The sequence below is a fragment of the Ruditapes philippinarum genome, unplaced genomic scaffold (genome assembly GCF_026571515.1).
Source record: "Ruditapes philippinarum isolate M1 unplaced genomic scaffold, ASM2657151v2 ctg244_1_1_1_1, whole genome shotgun sequence".
In the NCBI taxonomy this organism is placed as follows: Eukaryota; Metazoa; Mollusca; class Bivalvia; order Venerida; family Veneridae; genus Ruditapes; species Ruditapes philippinarum.
In genome coordinates this window covers 134,471-152,932 of record NW_026852350.1, presented here as the reverse complement: position 1 = coordinate 152,932, position 18,462 = coordinate 134,471, and the positions used below count along the sequence as shown (strand labels likewise).

Genomic DNA, 18,462 nt, shown 5'->3' with positions numbered 1-18,462 from the left:
GTAAATGCAATTATTTAAAATTTATAATTTTAGAATTTTATTTTCGGATACCAAATGTGTTCATATTCAATTAGTACTACATGTTAGTCTACATCTTTCTTTTTTATTCATTTATCTATTTATGAAGCTATTATTTAATTGCACGTGCTTGATCGTCAAATGTCTGTTGCAAAAATATTTATGGTAATTATTGTGTTCAGAAATTAACTTGCTGACAAAGTTATTGCATTGCCAATAATGCCTTGTTGTTACATAATGTAGACAATGTACCTAGTATTACGAATATTTTTATGTGAGAAGAAAATTCGTTTATAATTCATCTATGAACAAATGGTATTTCGTAAGTTTCAACCCCTGCTGAATTCTTTCTAACTCCGATGAAGAAAACAAAAACCGATTTCTGTGCTTGAACCACATCTGCTTTTTACATTTCACATTTTCTCTCTACCTAAATGTAAACACCTGTAGCGACGCAATCAAAAATAGATGAAAATGTTTTATAAACCTCTTTCAAGTGCGATTAAAAGCCTTGCTTCAATTCTGGTTACAAGGACTTTTAATGTCTTGGTGGGCAACAAAGTTGTATGCAGCGTTTTCAGTCTTTAAGATATTTGAAAGAATTGTATCCTTACAAAAGCATTTTTTACGTAACTGTTCTTTGAAACGATCACCATGACTTTAAAGGTTCTTGTCACTAAGGCAACTTAAAATGTAGACACCTAAACATGAATATCTTACAGCATGTCTAATTGGACGGTTTCTTTTTACCTGTAGCAAACATTACTAACAGTCAGTTATTTCTAATGCTGTTTCCATTAACCTTTCAGAGGCACTTTTTGGTCAAAGTGCATATACACATAGTTTGTACCCTCACTCTCATCTATATTCACCGAACAGTCAATTAGAGGCTACAAACCTATCATTGCCAAGTTCAAGCCGGGATCGACCTAGTGACCGACCTAAAGAAATCGAATCCGGAAGACATGATATAAAGAAAGAGTCTGACAAGAAAATTGACAAAGAAAAAACAGAAGTAGACAGCCTGAGACTTTCCAATGATCAGGTTCCTGATAAAAGTAAACCTATTGATGGTAGTGAAAGAACACGTGGAAGGTTATTAAAAACTGAAGACCGAGACAAAATTAAAAGTAGTGCGAAATTAACAAGAACTCAAACTTTTGAGTCAGACAATAAGAAATCAAACGATACATGTGTACCGGAAAATCTTTCCAAAAAGAGAAAGCCTGTTGATAACTCTGACATAATTATACTTGATTCTCCAAAATCATATGTAAGTAATGAACATTCTGACATTGATAATCATGAGTCAATCAAATCTAATTCTAACGGAAACATAATGAATCGAGAAAATGGCACAGGTCTGCCTATACATAGTCCAGTAGAAATATTATCACTAAGCCCTACGAGGCATAGCCTTGTAACTAGTCCGGAAAATTGTCCTAAAATTTCTGAAAGTTCTGAACGCAAGCGACGAGTAGTAAGTCCTGTGGGTAAGAGAAAAGAGATATGTGTTGAAGACCAAGACATGCCAGAAAATCTGTGTATCAAAGATAGAGACAAGTCAAAAGAGGCAAAGAGCGTGTCCCAAACAGAATTACTGAAGACTCATACTATAAACACTACATCGACTGTTGATGTTAACTCAAAATTGGACATAAACACTACGGATGTCAATAGCAAATATCAAGGCAAAGGTAAATATACACCTATATAAACATTGTCTTGTACAGCATTTTTAACCATTATACAACCGTAATGTATGTGACAGCAAATAAAAAGAAATCAATTGTTCTTTTGTCAAACACTAGATTTGTCCAATAAATTGATTTGAAATGTAAGTCACTCATAATGCTATGCACTGTTTAGTTCAAGTGGGTCATTTCAAATTCATTGTTTAATATATTCTGTCATTTTGGACAAACTCTTTTTTTTACGTAATGATTAGCTGAGAAAAAAAACTATACAATTACGTATTACAATTGTTTAATACATCCCTTCGCAATAAAAGTAGAATCTGCAAATTCAGGTATTACAATCGATTTTACAAGTTTTCCTGCTTTAATCACCATTTCTCTTACAGCATCAAGTTTGTCCCCGTCACAAACAAGCCCTTCTTTATCAAAACAGACAACAGTCACCACGTACTCTCTTCCATACTATCATAATCTGTATGCTCGTTCCCAACCGCAGGATGGAAAGCGTGTTCACGCCACAACATATGTCCCAGAAATAGGTACCATATCTAGTCCTGTCGCTGGTGCGCCATCTGTCATAAATGTTGTTGACACTAAACATAAACTCAGAGAAAAACTCCAGTCAGAAGATATTCAACCATGTAGTGGTGATAGAAAGTCACCGATTTTGGTGATTCCAACGAAAACAGATAATTCCAAACAAAAGATTAAGGATTTTAGTCAAACTTTATTTATTGAAACGAGTGAGCAAAGTATATTTGATCTAAGCAGAGACGAAAAAAGTCCCTTTTATTGCAATAACCGGAGTTGTGTTCAATCAAACTTAAAATCGTCAAATGAAGGACTTGTGTCTCCAACCGGTTCAGACTCAAAATGTACAGATACAGAAAAATCAATTGACCTTTCCATGAAGAAAAACTATAGCTCACGAAGTCACAGTCAAGGAGGAAATAAGGATTCTTCAAGGTCACCTGTAATGCGTAAGCGAGAAGTGCTTAATTCACCAAAAGGAATCGAAACTGAAAAACTGGTTGCGCAGGATCTGAGAAAATTCTCTGACAGGGCGCATGACTTGAGGAAAAATCATGACAAGCCAAAAGAAAATGTAAGTGATAATGTTAAGAAAAGTGCCGAGAAACGCAAAGCGTGTGATTTGAATCACAATTCTAAAGATCCGAATGAAATGGAAGTTTCAAAGAAACTTAAGAAGTATGTGCCTTCCAAATGTGTAAATGCTCTTGATAATGTGATATCATTGACAGACAGTGATGATTTAAAGGAAAAGTCAAAGGATTCCGAAAGTGATTTGAATAAGAATAAAACAGACAAAACGACAATACAAGTTGTAAAAGATAATAGACAAAGTGCAAATGGAATGACAAACAAACATAAGAATTCGGTTAAGCCATTAAACGGTACAAAGGATTTACCTGATATTGACAAAAAGAATACAAAGCAGACTCAACATACAGCTGTTGATTCTCCAAAACCGAAAAGTTCAACTTTGAAACAAACTGATGGGAATAGTCAGCCAACAGGTACATGTGCTACATTGTGTTACATTTTGTAAAGAATCCATCTGAGTGTATTGCTTTATTACCAGCAAAATATGAGAAAACAAATATCTTTTGTATTTTTAAATTTTTGTTTTCTTAATGTAGTTTTTTTTTTTGCCAAAAAAATGATTGTTTATCTGGCCACATGTTAATTTAAGAAGAGAAGAAAGGGTTTAGATTTCTTATTTTGCAATAATTTAAATATTTCTCTTGCAAAACATCCCATATTTTATCTGTATATATTAAAAATAAATTATATCTGTACCTTTTTTCTTAAAGGAATTCCTGTTGGCATAGCTGTTGCCAGGCAACGGAATATTGCACCAAAAGTTAGTTCAGGTTAGTTGCCCTATTTATCTTGATCAATATCGTCATTTTATCGTTTAACGTTATAAACGATCTGGGTGTTTTAATATACATTTGAATAAGTTCCCTTTGATGTTTTTCAGTATATTTTCCGATTGTTTGTTTTTCTAAATCGTTGTCTTACATGTGTCTATATTGTTTTAATTAGGGATGTTTTTAGGTTTCCCTGCTGGGTGCCGTAACAGTGGTCCAGTGGGAATTGGTACTTACTGCGTTGTTCTCTTTCGTTAATATTTCCTTTCATATCTAAAGCCTTGAAAAATTGTTAAATAACGTCCAAAACATTTCATGGTATAAAATATTAATTTAAAAGTGACCAATCCATTTTTTTCAGCGTATACATCAAACTAGTTTATAACATCTGTATTTTCGATTTAATTAAAAAAAATGCTACAATTGAACAGGAAATCTGATGCCCTTGTTTTCTATAGTGCGTTTTATAAATTAAGATAACTTTCTTTAAGAGGCATTCTCCAATTTTAATGCCACACAAATACGTTATGCGAGGCGAAGTGCCCCTTCCAACTTCCCAACTTCTTTATCTGTAGCATCAAACTGTATCTAGACTTGTTACGTACATGTCACTATTGATTTAAAATAAGGCTATGCGATCCATTTGATGAAAGAACGATAAAAATCCTTGAAAGCGAATCTTCATCATAGCATTCTTATTATTTTGTCAGTTAGGTTTGATGCTAATTTTCAATTTTGGTTTCAGTAGAAAACGACACTAAAAAGACATCAGAAGACACGAAGAAACAACATCCTGTGGCGGATGTGAAACCTATTAGGTCTGTGTATCTCCAAGTTTTTTATTACTAATTTCTTTAGCTCGTTTTATTGATATCCTTTGTTTGACTATTACATTTCTTTTCATAAATTTTAAGTAGATCGAAACAAATGCTATTTTACTGAAAAGCATTCTTAATACTCGATTTTTTTTGTCATCTTTTTTTTACTACTTTGAATCTTTTATGCTATTTATGTTTATATAAAGAAAATAATATAAAGTTACTTTGTTTGTAGACCGCTGAAGGTTATCCGACCTTCAACCAAGGGTTGTGGTCCGACTGTCTCTGACAAACGAAATGAATTGCCAGCAAATTTGATAGTAACAGGTATATTATTGTTTGTAAATCAACATTAAGCGGTGTATTTAAAATCTGTTGTAATTTCGAATCAGAAATAAATCATAAGTAATACATTAGTATAGAGTTTACATATACGTATATACTTCTCTGTCAAAAGTTTGCTTTTACAGTGTTTTTATTTTATATCAATGATAAGATAATGGAGTCTTATTTGATATATATGCTTTAGTTTGTGTTAAAACAGTATAATTCTGACAGATAATAACTCTAATAATAGAGACGAAGAATAGAGAAAAACAAATTAGAAAATTTTAAAAGACCCGATATTATTTTACATATTTGCACATACCGGTGTAGTATAAAACACTGTCAATATAATACCTCAGGAGGGGCGACGCCACCAGGAGTATTCTGGCCCGATGATCCGGCGTCCCGACAGCTGGCTGCCCAGTTTTTACAAGCGGGTCATCCTCTGCCACCTACAAGCTGGTACGGAGCGGGAGCATTTCCATTTCCACAAAATGTCACCACGACAAGCTCCGGGGTAACACAAGCAAATCAAATGCCATTTACAGTTCCAGCGGGATACAAACTAGCGCAAGATTCTGTAACGGGACAGATTCTACTATTACCTACAGGTATGACTTTGGCCCTCATAAAGTCATTCAATTCTAAGAGAAAACAATTGTATCAATTATTTAACTCCATCTGTTACATACGGCGTTGTCTCTGTTATTTTTTGCTCAATTAATGGACTAATGAGGCCGCATTTATTTCCATTTATAATTTACTACATTGGAACATATACTATTTTAATTACAGATGCTGCAATATAATACTATGTCATTAAACAAAATCGTTACCTATATACTATTTTATATCTGTTTTAAACGAATTCAGGTTCATATTTAAGGTAACATCAAATAAACTGCTACAGCCTTCAAAAATCGTGTTTGATTATATAAAGTTCTAAAAATATGACACGTCCCACATGTACCATTAAAATGAAGCAGAGAAAATACTTTGGAACCAAATCCACTTGTTATTTACAATAATGAAATAAAAAAAATCTTTAGAGAAAGCATTTACTTTTGTTATCGGCATATCTCCGTTTTTATATAGATTCATACATAATTTATTATGACTGCAGTTATCTATGTATAGCATCGTTGAATCCAAAATGGAAATCCCAAAAGGCACGTAATTTCAGCAATTAACAATACTTTATGTTTATTTATATTGCCACTACGTGGTGCCGACCCAACCTCCCAATGAATTCACGGATAATTTAATTTCAGTATCATACTTTTGGAATACTTTAGTCTAATGTTTAATTGATATAGAGACAGAGGCACGGGCATAATGACATCTGTGTTGATTACCTTACATCTGCAGGCTAAAAGAACATGCTTTAATAAGCATTTAAAAGCAAGAGGCATTTCACGCTCGCTCTGTCTCGATATATAATGAAAATAGTATTATTTTTGTTTATCTTCTTCTAAAAGGATTGCGTTTTTGTTTTAAATTAGGTCCGTCCTTAATTTCACAAATTTGTGCAATATCAATTCAAATGTCAACCATAAGATAAACGAGTTATGTTTATGTTAAAACAGCGTTGTCAAGTATCCTAAAAGACATTGTTATAAAGTGTGTTCCAGCCAGATTCATAAATGGAAGTGCCGAATGAAACAAATTTGTTGCCTGTATTCCGTGAACATCGCCATCTTTTTTTTCAAAATAAATGCAACAAATTATAATTAATTATTTTATATATCGATAGATTGACTATTTCTTAAAACATTTGATTTGAGGTTTCTTTATTTTTTAATCTACACAATTTAAACGTGCAATCTGATGAAGTTGTTATTCACAGAAAAATGTAGGTGTTTTAAATAAAATGGAGGATCAATATTTCAATTACGTTTACAAGAAAGAAACGACTTAATGATATTTGTCACGTGACAATTTATTCATTAAACAAAAGATTCTATCTAAACAGGAAAAATATTGCTCTTCCTTAAATAAATATCACTATTTGTTATACATCAGAAGAGGGAAAAAATGTTTATAATAGGATGTATTTGGAGGACTTTTGGCAAATCAAAGTTTCTTTACTGATAAAAAGAATCATAAAATTTATCATATTATTATCTGTCCAAAATGTCATTATAATGAATGATTTCTTTTACATTTGTTTCACCAAATAGGTTCCGATGTCTTTGACAGTAGTCGGTTATTTAGCGGTTTGCCTGTTGGCAGTCAAATCACCGGTGGACCAGGGTTTGGAAACCCCGTCCTACCGAGTCAGAGTACTCCAGTCACATTGTCCGCTACACCATCCATATTTCCAGGACACTCGTCTGATAAACCTTCAACTCTTGAAATAGGTTTACCAACATTTGCTCCGATGTTTACAGGAAACGTAAGTCACTTTAAAATGGTTTAATCCTATTATGTACAAGTTAAAGTGTTGACAATATTTTACAACTGAAAAATTTGTATTGAAGTTAATGATGTATTACAAATGACAAACCGTCTTGTAGAAAGAGAAACAGATCTAATAAAAGGTTTTAGGAAAAGGCAGTCAAATTTACCAGAGTTACGTACCTGTCGTATTATTATTGATACAACTACGAGATTAGTGTCATAAGAGTTATCGGGAAAAAATGTATTAAATGAACCTCTAGACACTTTATGACCAATTCAGATATTGATTAATTAACTTCTGCAGGTGCTCAACACTCCAGAAGTAGCAGCTAAGGACGACAAACTATTATCCACAACTCAGTCCAACACGACCAATGCAATTACCCCGTCAATTATATTGACTGCCGGTCACGAAAGCACACCTGGTCCAGGGAACCGTGATGCCACTAATTCAACTAAGTCCGAGATTATTAATCTATCACAGACTGCAACTGTTTCAGGTACAATATTAAACATTAACTTAGTTTAATATTATTGGGTAATAACATTTTTCTTTCACTGAAATGATATTCTCCCCAAATTGTCTATCCATACCATTAATATGCTATTTTATATTTGTTTTCTTTTTTCTAGAAGACACACCTTATGTATATTGTTTTCTACTTTTATTAAAACATTTTCATCGACATAAATAACACATTGTAATGGTTAATTAAATGGTCTGATATAAGATTTATTAAGCTGCTTGTCATCTTCAAGTTTTAGTATGAAAATCGACGATTTTTTATTTTCATTTGCTTTGACTGCTGCGCAACATTTATGTCGAAAGATAAATTACTGTTAATTCTTTCATGTTTCTTTTAATTTTCTGAAAATACTCAACACAGACCAAAAAACACAACATTTTAGATAAAGCAAAATATATAAGGATATATGTATAAGGAGATCACACAAATCATAGCAAGAGTGAAAAGCTAAATTCAAAATTTTCAAATGTACCGAATTTTACATGAAGTTAGGCATTCATTTACAAATACTTAAGGTTGCGTTCACTATGTTTTATTGCCCTTATCGGTGTATTACTTCCCTATGTTCTATGCAGTAGGTCACTAGAAGGAAGTAAATTTAATGAGCATTTAATCATAATGTTTGTGTAGCATCTATTGTTTCATGAAGTTAACAAATGTATCAGGTCACTAACTGCAAACCAATCATCTTTTTAGAACTTGCTGTTGTGTCCGGACAACCATGTACATATACATTTCCATCGCCAACTGTACCGATTGTTCTTAATCAGGCACTGTTAACTACACAAAATGTTCCGGATAATTGTCCGGAAGTGACGCAGCTTAAACACGATCATACTTCCGTTCAATCACGCGGAACGTCTCCAATGTTACCGGCATCTGATTCTTGCGCCGAGGATACAGAGGAAAATAAATCTGATGATAACGCTGATGAAATTTTAGAAGTATGTGATATTGAAGACAATAAAAATGAAACTGTTAATTTAAATAGCGACTCAGTGGAGATACATCGTTGTGAAGTAACACAAACTTCAAACATTAAGGAAGATAAAAATAGTATAAAAGATGATTTAAGAATGGGGCTTTGTTCAAATAAGTCAACTTTTGACTCGTTACAAGTACAAACAAACATTGACAAAACTCAAAATACAAATAAAATCGACAAATTGAAACGTGAAAAGGACTCAGGGACAAGTGAAAATAAAGCTGAATTGGAATTGAAAGACCGCGCTAAATCCCCAAGGTCAAGCAGGAATATATTCACTGACCTAACTGAGTATAATCCATTCATGGATCCCCAGGTTTTACAGGCAGCAGACGGACTTGAACTTTTAAGTGCTCTAGCTGAGAAAAGTGCAATGCGTTTGAATGAAGAATCTATACCGAAAGAAAACGCAAAAGAAGAAACTTCGATAAGAAAGATTGAACATATTGACGACGTAGTAAAAGTCGAAAGTGATATAAAAGAAGTAAGGAAGGTTGATATTAAAAGTAATAACAAAAGCGTAAAGGACGATACCGAAAAAAGAAAACAGAAAGATATAATTGATGGAATAGCTAAGGATGTACCAATTAAACCACGGATAAAATGTGGATTTGCTTTTAAGCCTAAAAAGGAAAAGAAAAAGTCAGTATTGGATGATTCCAAAAAGATGACAACATTTTGTGGCATATCAATTCCAGAAGGTGAGTCTTATATTTATGATGTTGTAATTTTACATATGTTTCCTCCCTCTTTTTGAAATAAAAATAGAAAGGTAAATCTTTAGTGTATTTCTTTAACCTCTTGTAGTAAGTGTGAACCCTTTCTTTTTTATATTTATATTCCTTTTGTATGTTAGATAATATTTACATAGTAGTTCCTTGTGATAATATAAAGATGTACATTTAAATTTCCATCCAGTGTATAATTTTGTAGACTAGAGACGTTTATTTTTTTCTATTTAGCATCTCTTTAAGTATTTGTTGTGTAACTTGTATATGCTCTCTCTTTCGGGCATCTCAACTCAAAGAAACAGACCTTGATTCTTTTCTCGAAATAGATGACGATGTGATAGACTCCATTGAGATGCAGATGAAAATGAGACTGGCAGAGCTCCAGAAAAGATACAGGGAAAAACAGAAGCAGCTTGCAAAATTGACACCAAAGAAGTTAAAAGACACAGAAAACAAGACAAAAGACGAAACGAAACAAAAGACCGGGTAACTATCAATAAAAGTATTTTTATTATTTGTTTACTTAATATTTTGCTTGTTTACACAAATATGTTTTACACAAAAAGAAATGCACTAAAATAGAAATATGAAATTTAGGAAGGCCAATCTTACTGTACCTTCACATATTCTAAGACATTTTAAGCATAAACCCGATCTTGACGTTAGCCACAATAAATTAAAATGAGATTCTTACCTTTGAAACTCGCAGACTTGCATAATAATCTTAAAGAAAAAAGATTGTTTACATAAACAGTTATTGTATTACCTTCTTATAAAACACACAAATAAAAACTATAAAATAAATTTCAGAAGTGACACATTAAGAGGCCCCGGAAGGCCAAAGAAAAAGATGAAAGATTCCAGTGGAAGCTCAGATAGTATAAGGTAAGCTGCAAGAATTTACATAGCATTTGATTTAAATAAAAACACACAACAAAACAAAAGCATTAAAATAACATGTTTATAGAAGACAGTGAAATAACAATATTGTTTTGGTGTCGATTGTCATTTACCTTTAAAAAGAAAATAAATGATATGTGTCCACACAATCCAGTTACACGTGTGTACCCTAAATTTATTAATGTGTTTCTTATAGCTAGTAAGTGAAATATGATTATTTTAAGCAGTTTGGACAAAACATTTTTATTTTAAAATATTACATTTTTCCGTAATCGTTGAAATGTCAGACTTTCACTATACTTATCGGTTTAAAATTATTTTGACAAGCTATTCTGACTGCCAAAAAACATTTGTAATGCTTTACCTTACGCTTAAAATCACCGCGTAATGTTTCGTGTTCTGTCGTAACAGACGATACATATCAAGGTAGTGTCATACAGAAAACTGTAGATATACACTACGTTAAACAAACTGAAACGTTCACGCAGCCGAAAAGCAATTGATTAGTATGGCAAATGTTAAATAACAATATTAGGGTAGTGTGCCGGTTTCGAATTTAGGTCGATTTTCGTCTGAGGCGTTGATCGGTGACCGTAAATAATCCGTCTATTGTACGATAGACCGTCACGTAAACCAGATGTGGGACGGAATTGGACGGCTTCCAATTTGTTATGCATTGGAAATCGACTTGTTTTACGAATAAGTTGCAAAGCTTAATTTTATCTTGTTCTTTGCATGTATTATTCAAATTACAATGTAAGGGAGGAGGGGTATATGCGACGTACGCAACAAATCGGTGTCATTCTATAAATAGATGCTACACATATAGTTAGGTTTAGGTTTGACGGCATGTCGTCTAAAAACGAATATTTCGTTACAGAAAGTAGAAAATTGCCCCCCTTCTGATCTATTGAATATAACGTAATCAAGAGATTATTTTAATATTTATCCTACTGAATTTGCATAGTGCAAAATTGTGATGTGAAGAAACTAAGTAACCGGTAGAATCCCTCCAAAACTGCATGGACCTGTGTGCTGTCGTTGCTTTTATATACAGTTATAGCGATGTTCTTACTAGATACATGGCTAAATTGTTTAACACACGAAATAATCGACTTGTTCGTGTTCATTGATATGGTTCAATATTGTATATATTTCAGATGTAAACCTACCGATTATTATTATTGATGGCTCTGTTTAAAAAGTTTGATATAAAAATGTAATACGTATACAAGAAATTATATCCATGTACCTATACAAATGTTGTTTTGGGGTTTTTGTGTTAGTTTGAATATTTGAATACCTGAATGACTGGTGCCCCCAACAAATAAAAACAATATATAGTCAATTATTTTGTTCAAGCAAGTATGAATAATGCTTTAGCTAGCTTGAAAAATTAAAAGAATGAATAAGTTTTTATCATGGCGACATAAACGAAATGATTAAGTTGCACAATAAAACGAAATGAAGCGATATTATTAGTTTTAATAATCATTTTTTTTCAGTATACATAAAGACACGCAATTCAAATAAAACTAATTATAAATCTATAAGGATTTCTTAAAATACACATTTTTTTTCAAAACCTTCTCTTAGCTGTATTTTAATGCATTTATCAAAATTCAATGAGCCCGAATGAAAATGTGACCCATTTAATGTTTTTCCCAATTACCTATTTTAACAAATCCACTTCCATTATACAATGTTCTATATGAATTATTGACTTATAAACCATTATATGTAATGTGATTAATTATCACGTGATCTGGTTAACCACATATATTATTTATGACATATTCAGCATACAATATGTGGAATAATATATGTAAATTTCTATTCTCACAGCCCATTACACCATGTCTCATTTGCATATTCATTAGTTTTTTTTGTTGTTATTTTTTGCATTGTCTCCGGATAGATTTTCAGTATTAATGGCCGTAAAATAATATCTAGAAAATTCTAATTATCATATAACATTATTCTTAAATACTTGTAAATACTTGCTAGCATTTCTTTTAAGTGAACGTCCATTTTTGTACAAAGAGTACAGTCTTTATAAACAATACTCTAGCTCCAAATTAAACTCTAAGTGACATTAAATTGATTCTTTCATTTTTGTAGCGACAAACTTTCAAAATCGAAAACCGGTGAGCACGGCAGCAAATCGTCCCCTCCATCTTCTACCAGCGGCGGTTCGGCGGGACAACATGGACCGGCAAAGAAGAAGAAACTCGCAGAAATGCTCGTTGACCGAGTGTTCCGAAAGACAGGAAGTTCCTTCAAGGTGTGCATAATGTTTATAAATTGTGATATATGGTTAACTGCATTTATAATGCTATAATATGTCGTTTAATTAAAATACTAGTAAGCTCGTACTATAGTATTTAAATGTCAACGAAAACATATTTGTGAATGTTAATTGCATTTGGTTTACATTTTAAACACTGTAACTCGTGTGATTATAGACGCATATGTAATTAATTGTTTATTCAATTAAATAAATGTTGCAATTTCATTTTATGGTTGATAAAGTTTCTTTGTTTCTTATTATTTATAAAAATTGCAAGAAGGCACGCATCAGTTAGACCTCAATGTATGAGAAATAACAAATAACAACAAATGACAAATTATAAAGGTTTTTTGTATAACTTTTATGTGTTGCTAACAACTTTTCATTTAAAACCATTACAGTGTGTTTTGTCAAATTTATGTTTTCTTTAGTGCGAAAAGACTTTTGAATAACGGAAACATCTATTCTTTAATGCGAAAAGAGCAAATAAATAGCAGAAAGCCCAAACGTTTTATATTTTTCATATTCAACCAAGAATTTTATGGCTCCGTATTCCCTTAAAGAAAATTCTTGTCTTAACTTAACAAAAATATTTCAAGGCAAGGCAGAAAAAAATGCTCTTTTTTCAGAATATACTTTCATAATAATATATATCGGTTACATTATTTTGTTCTCTTGTGACGAGTTAGTGAGGTAATGAAGATATATTATATCACCCATCTTGCCTGTTTAGATACCATTAAGTAAAAAGATGAACCTGATAGCGCCAGCCAGGATCGAGTTCCCCGGCGGTTCACAGGCAATGGATAGAACTGAACATGGTATGTGCACATCATTTCTAAACAAATTGTCACGTAACTCCGCCATTTTGAATACGCAATTGGCTAGATGCTATGTCAATAAGCATAATCGGACTAACAAATTATAGGAGCCATCGACAATATGAAAGTATTCACAGTTTTCTGCAAGATATCTTAAGTCATAAACTAATTCTTTTACAAACATGCTTTGAATTTCAATGTGGAGAAATGTTCAGCAGTATTCAGAGTTTATGCTATTTATTTTGGATAGTTTTAGATTAACGTTTTTGAAAGTGAGTACTATTACAAAATTCACCGAGAAATTATTGAAAGCATTTTGATTATTAATTTATCACGCCAAAAATTCAACCGTCTTTTAGATTTATTTGAACTATGTCATTATTAGTATACGAATATGTAAAAAAATGGAAATGATTTTAGAATGTATTGCAAATATAATCATGTCTACAGAATCAGGCTTTGACATGGACTACTCAAAACAACAGCTTGACAATGAAATTGTAGAAATGAAAACGAAACGTGCCTCATTCAATATTTACCATCCGGATGCCTGTGAGTTTTATTTTTTACCTTTGTTTATCAATATTTTTCAGCTCGTCATAACAAGTCAATGGACTTTGGAAAACTGATAAAACGCTCGCGTCTTTCACAAATCAATGGCAAAGAAACGGGCTTCGTTGGAGGTAAGTCGCAGCTTTATTTACATAATCAAGTACCACTCTGGATGTTACGTAAAAACAGAGATAGCTCACATATATTGTAGATTGAGCGGATGCGTTTGTTTCTTGGTTAGAGAAAAAAAATAGAATTCAAGAATAAAATATTAATCGAACTTAGTGGAAATCATTTTTGTAAGAATGTTTCAAATAAGGATTTTCGTAGTCATGATAGTATTTTCATGATTCATAACATCCAATGATTTTTTGCGATTAAGGCTTAAGTTTGTCGTCATTAATGTCATATAAATGGGTAATAAAATATACTTTTTTTATAAAAATACTTAATTTAATTATCATTTATTTACGAGGCATGACCCCTATAAACAACGGAACAAAACAAATCGCACAAAATGCAAAAAAAAAGGAAAAAAACTTGCATAGACATTATTGTCCTCAATTTAGATATCACTCATTTGCAAATGAGTATCAGTATTGTTTTTACAATCACATATTTTTATTAATGGTTTAACATCTAATTTTTTATCACGATGAATCGAGTATAAACACTTGTTTAACATGTATATATTTATCAATTAGTTTAATTGATTTGTTATTTTCCGAACTGTTTTCAAATTACTTTTTAAAATATTATACGCTTTTGATTTAGGTTTGTGGCATAGAAAATATGGTAGCGACCGGAAACATTCTTTACATAAAGAGATAAAGTTGAAAAAACGAAAGAAAGAGCACGGTAATTATTTTGACATTTTTATTCATTTAATGTTTCCGTCCGGCTTTATTATTCGAAATAATTATTTCATTTCGAAAAAAGTTACTTTTTAACTAACGAAAGGAAGCAATAACGGTGAGCACATTTCTTGTTCAAAATTATTCATGTCATGCAAATCTACTTCTGTGTACATTTATTTAATTAATACCAACATTTAATATATCAATACAGCTGAAGATGGGCCATTATGGCATAGTTGTTGTCCACATTTTCAAATAAAACCAAATAAAATCAAATCTCAAATGATTATATTTTAGCGAAAGAATATTCTGCTAAAAGCGGTCTTAACTTGTTGGCAGAATATGCAGCTAAATCATCGACAGATTTACAGAAAAAGAAGCGAAAAGTCGAGGAAACTAATGGTAAGAAACTTTCCATGTCCCGTCACATAGCGTCATTCCGTTGTTTAGGATTAAAGCAGCACACCTTCAGATTCAAGCAAAATTTCATGAATAGTTTGAAAATGAATTTTAAAGTAAAATATTGTGGAGTGAACAAAAAAAGTAGTTTACACATTGTAAGCGGCACTTTCTATCTACTTTAATTACCAAAAAGAGTTCAAAATATGCAAACAATAACCCTTACTACGATAGTCACGCAGTAAAATACGAAGATAAATACTGCAAAATCGGTCATTTATCGCACATAATATGTAAATTATTACTTGAATGTTAAATCTTTTCACTTTTCTTAAAACCTTAGGTCTTTATTCTCGCGTTTGATGTCATTTTCTTGAAATATTTTGGCTCATCTGGATGCATGCAGCTTTAAAAGTAAAATCATATGAAAGAACTTTTAATTGAAGACGCGTTTTTGTTTGTTTCTATGTTTAACGATTAGCTAATTTGTGCGCCATTCGATTTTAATTAAATGATACATATTTGATGGTCAAACATGGAGTAACTATAATATATCACTAATGACTATTAGGTATATGGCCATATTCATTGTACTTCCATTTACAGAAAACTACCATTTTCGTTATAAATGTAGAATCGATGCTCTGAATATATGAGCCGCATCATGACAAAACCAACATAATGGGTTTGCGACCAGCAAGGATCCAGACCAGCCTGCGCATCCGCGCAGTCTGATCATGATCCATGCTGTTCGCTTACCAACCCTATTACAAGTAGAGAAATGATAGCAAACAACATGGATCCTGATCAGACTGCGCGGATGCGCAGGCTGGTCTGGATCCATGCTGGTCGCAAACGCACTATGTTGGTTTTGTCGTGACGCGGCTCATAATGTTTGTACAAAATTCACGACTTATCACTTCTGATTTTTGTCATCTAAGGAAACTATTCAGCTAACTTACAGAAGTCCACGATCATTAACAAAGGGACACTTCAGGGATATCTTTCACTTGTAAAGCTGGACAGTCACAAAAAAGATTTTACCAGTGTAGATGTATCTTTAAAAAAGCTCTTCTTAATTACCCAAAAACTGTTTAGTTATTTAAATGGAGATGTATTTACATGAATTGTGTCATATTTTAAGGGTCCACCAATTTGTCGCCGGAATCACCAAACAAAAAGAGGAAGCCGGGAAGGCCAAAGAAATGCGACGTAGTACGACCGGGCGTTACAGGTAACACAATTTTGATATACACAAATCAAATCACAAATATACCCAGATATAATAGTGTCTAGGTCATGTGACTTCTGATTTTCTTTGACATTTAATTTAACAATTTGATACACTTATATACCACTAGTATCAAACTCAATTAAAACCTCTCTAAATGTTTTAGTTTCTCATTTGAAAAAGAATGTCACTCTAAGTATTTTTGACATTTACTTTTAACATTTAAGCTTTCTGCAACTGCCTTTAACTTTGATATACATATGAACAGATTCTTTATATAGCAACTTATATTTTTTCCATGGTTTCACATCATCATTACGTAGGCATTTTAATGAAAGTCTCCCAAAAAAAGAAAGTAGTAGTTTGCCACGGACATCTGAGACACGCACATATTTTGTGACGTTCTCTGCAAAAATGCTATGAACTCAGAAAAACAAATTCTATTCCATACAATATATGATATTAATATTTTTATCTTCAGAGACGATTGTTGCGAAGCAGTCTAAACACATGGATTTCTTCCGATGGCAAGCAGACGACACAAAACAAGAAAGAAAAATAAGCGTAAGTATTGTGAGCCTCAGTTGTATGATGATGTCCTGTCTTTTTATTACATAATTATGCAGATATAAGTTGAATATTTTAACCTTTTTTATGTTTAACACTAGTAGTTGTTGATTTGTTGACGCTGCTGATATTTAAACAATCTTTTATGCCAAGAGTCAACCGGATGTTTTGTCACTTACTTGTTTTGTAATTTTGTTTTGTCAAAACGTCTCCTGTTAGTTGGTTGATTTCGGACAGTTGTTAAAATCAAATTTTATGAAGTGCAAAATTTTATTTTTGTTATCAAAAGATAACAACCCTGAACCTGAAGTGTACTGGATAATAATGATAATTTCTTAAACTAAATTTTTCAGCTGGAAGGTAAAACTCCCCTCAAACCCCTTTACCTTGATGAATGGAACGTTAGGAGGAGCGAGCGAATATTCCTGAGCGACCCTAGTCCACAAACTAGTCCAAACGCCATTTCACCTGGCGTTAAAGCCAAACCGGAAGTGAAGAAACAAGAAAAAGACAGGAAACCAAAACAAGAGAAGCAAAAGAAATCCCAGTCACTTAGTATGTCGCAAAAAGTGAAAAAGAAATACTCGACAGGATTTAGTCAACATAGAGCAAGGGAGAAAACTACAGAATTACTTAAGGTACCACAAGTTTTTACTAAATTGTGTAATTACTTAGTTGAAAGTTGTGTGTAAAAGGTTTTTAAAAAAAAAGATTTTTTTACTAAAAAAAGGATAATTCATGCGAATACATACATGTATTTTTCGACTAAATTTGTGTAATGTTTGGATTCGATTTATTGATACTGATATGATAGTCTTAGCCACAATTGATAAATACTTTTTCAATATATGTTTTTACTTCCTTAAGAATATCAATTTATTTAATTTGCATAATATTTAAAAAAAAAATAATTGCGTTTAACGTTGTGGCTAGTCGATACTTAAATGTACTGAACACATCATTATGCATTTTTGTTGCTAGGCAACACGTGATCGTTTGACCCAGAAACGTCAAGAGAAGAAGATGATGCTGAAGACATCAGTATGTAATGATGACGACAGCGACAGTGACGATATTCCACTCAGTTTATTCAAACCTAAGCCCAAAGTTAAAGGTACAAAAATGAAACATACTGCACAGTTCCGTGCTTTCTAGTTGTTACAATTCTAAATGAATTTCTGAAATTATTTTCCAAGAATTCTTAGAAGACGTGACCTTTGATATAAAACGTAACTTTTCAATCGTCTTTATCTGTGTTTATTGAGTTTTAGATTTTATATAAGCTGATTTTGCAAGATAGTTTTCTACAGGTCCTTTTAAAATTCGAAAGTATCGAATTACTTGGGCAAATTGTTCATGCCATTTATTTTACAAAGTGTGAAATTTAATTGCTATGCGGTTTCTATTCATAACATTATATATTATTAGTTATAAAGATCTCTCACGT

General features: G+C 32.2%; 1 protein-coding gene across 7 annotated transcripts in view; it reads left to right on the top strand.

Annotated features, from left to right (window-relative positions):
* LOC132757782 (uncharacterized) overlaps window positions 1-18,462 on the top strand; it is a 77,972-nt gene that overhangs the window by 47,392 nt on the left and 12,118 nt on the right. For 4 of the 7 annotated variants that reach the window (XM_060749172.1, XM_060749180.1, XM_060749189.1 and 1 more), the window contains exons 5-24: window positions 828-1,715; window positions 2,102-3,253; window positions 3,551-3,610; window positions 4,356-4,428; window positions 4,664-4,755; window positions 5,115-5,366; window positions 6,936-7,150; window positions 7,460-7,655; window positions 8,379-9,368; window positions 9,695-9,884; window positions 10,209-10,283; window positions 12,420-12,582; window positions 13,322-13,409; window positions 14,003-14,092; window positions 14,736-14,819; window positions 15,116-15,220; window positions 16,362-16,451; window positions 16,930-17,012; window positions 17,369-17,653; window positions 17,997-18,129. In XM_060749172.1, the coding sequence (XP_060605155.1) occupies window positions 828-1,715; window positions 2,102-3,253; window positions 3,551-3,610; window positions 4,356-4,428; window positions 4,664-4,755; window positions 5,115-5,366; window positions 6,936-7,150; window positions 7,460-7,655; window positions 8,379-9,368; window positions 9,695-9,884; window positions 10,209-10,283; window positions 12,420-12,582; window positions 13,322-13,409; window positions 14,003-14,092; window positions 14,736-14,819; window positions 15,116-15,220; window positions 16,362-16,451; window positions 16,930-17,012; window positions 17,369-17,653; window positions 17,997-18,129 (5,304 nt within the window). The remainder of the gene's footprint in view (window positions 1-827; window positions 1,716-2,101; window positions 3,254-3,550; window positions 3,611-4,355; window positions 4,429-4,663; window positions 4,756-5,114; window positions 5,367-6,935; window positions 7,151-7,459; window positions 7,656-8,378; window positions 9,369-9,694; window positions 9,885-10,208; window positions 10,284-12,419; window positions 12,583-13,321; window positions 13,410-14,002; window positions 14,093-14,735; window positions 14,820-15,115; window positions 15,221-16,361; window positions 16,452-16,929; window positions 17,013-17,368; window positions 17,654-17,996; window positions 18,130-18,462) is intronic. The other 3 variants (XM_060749209.1, XM_060749226.1, XM_060749217.1) reach the window with 3 other exon arrangements.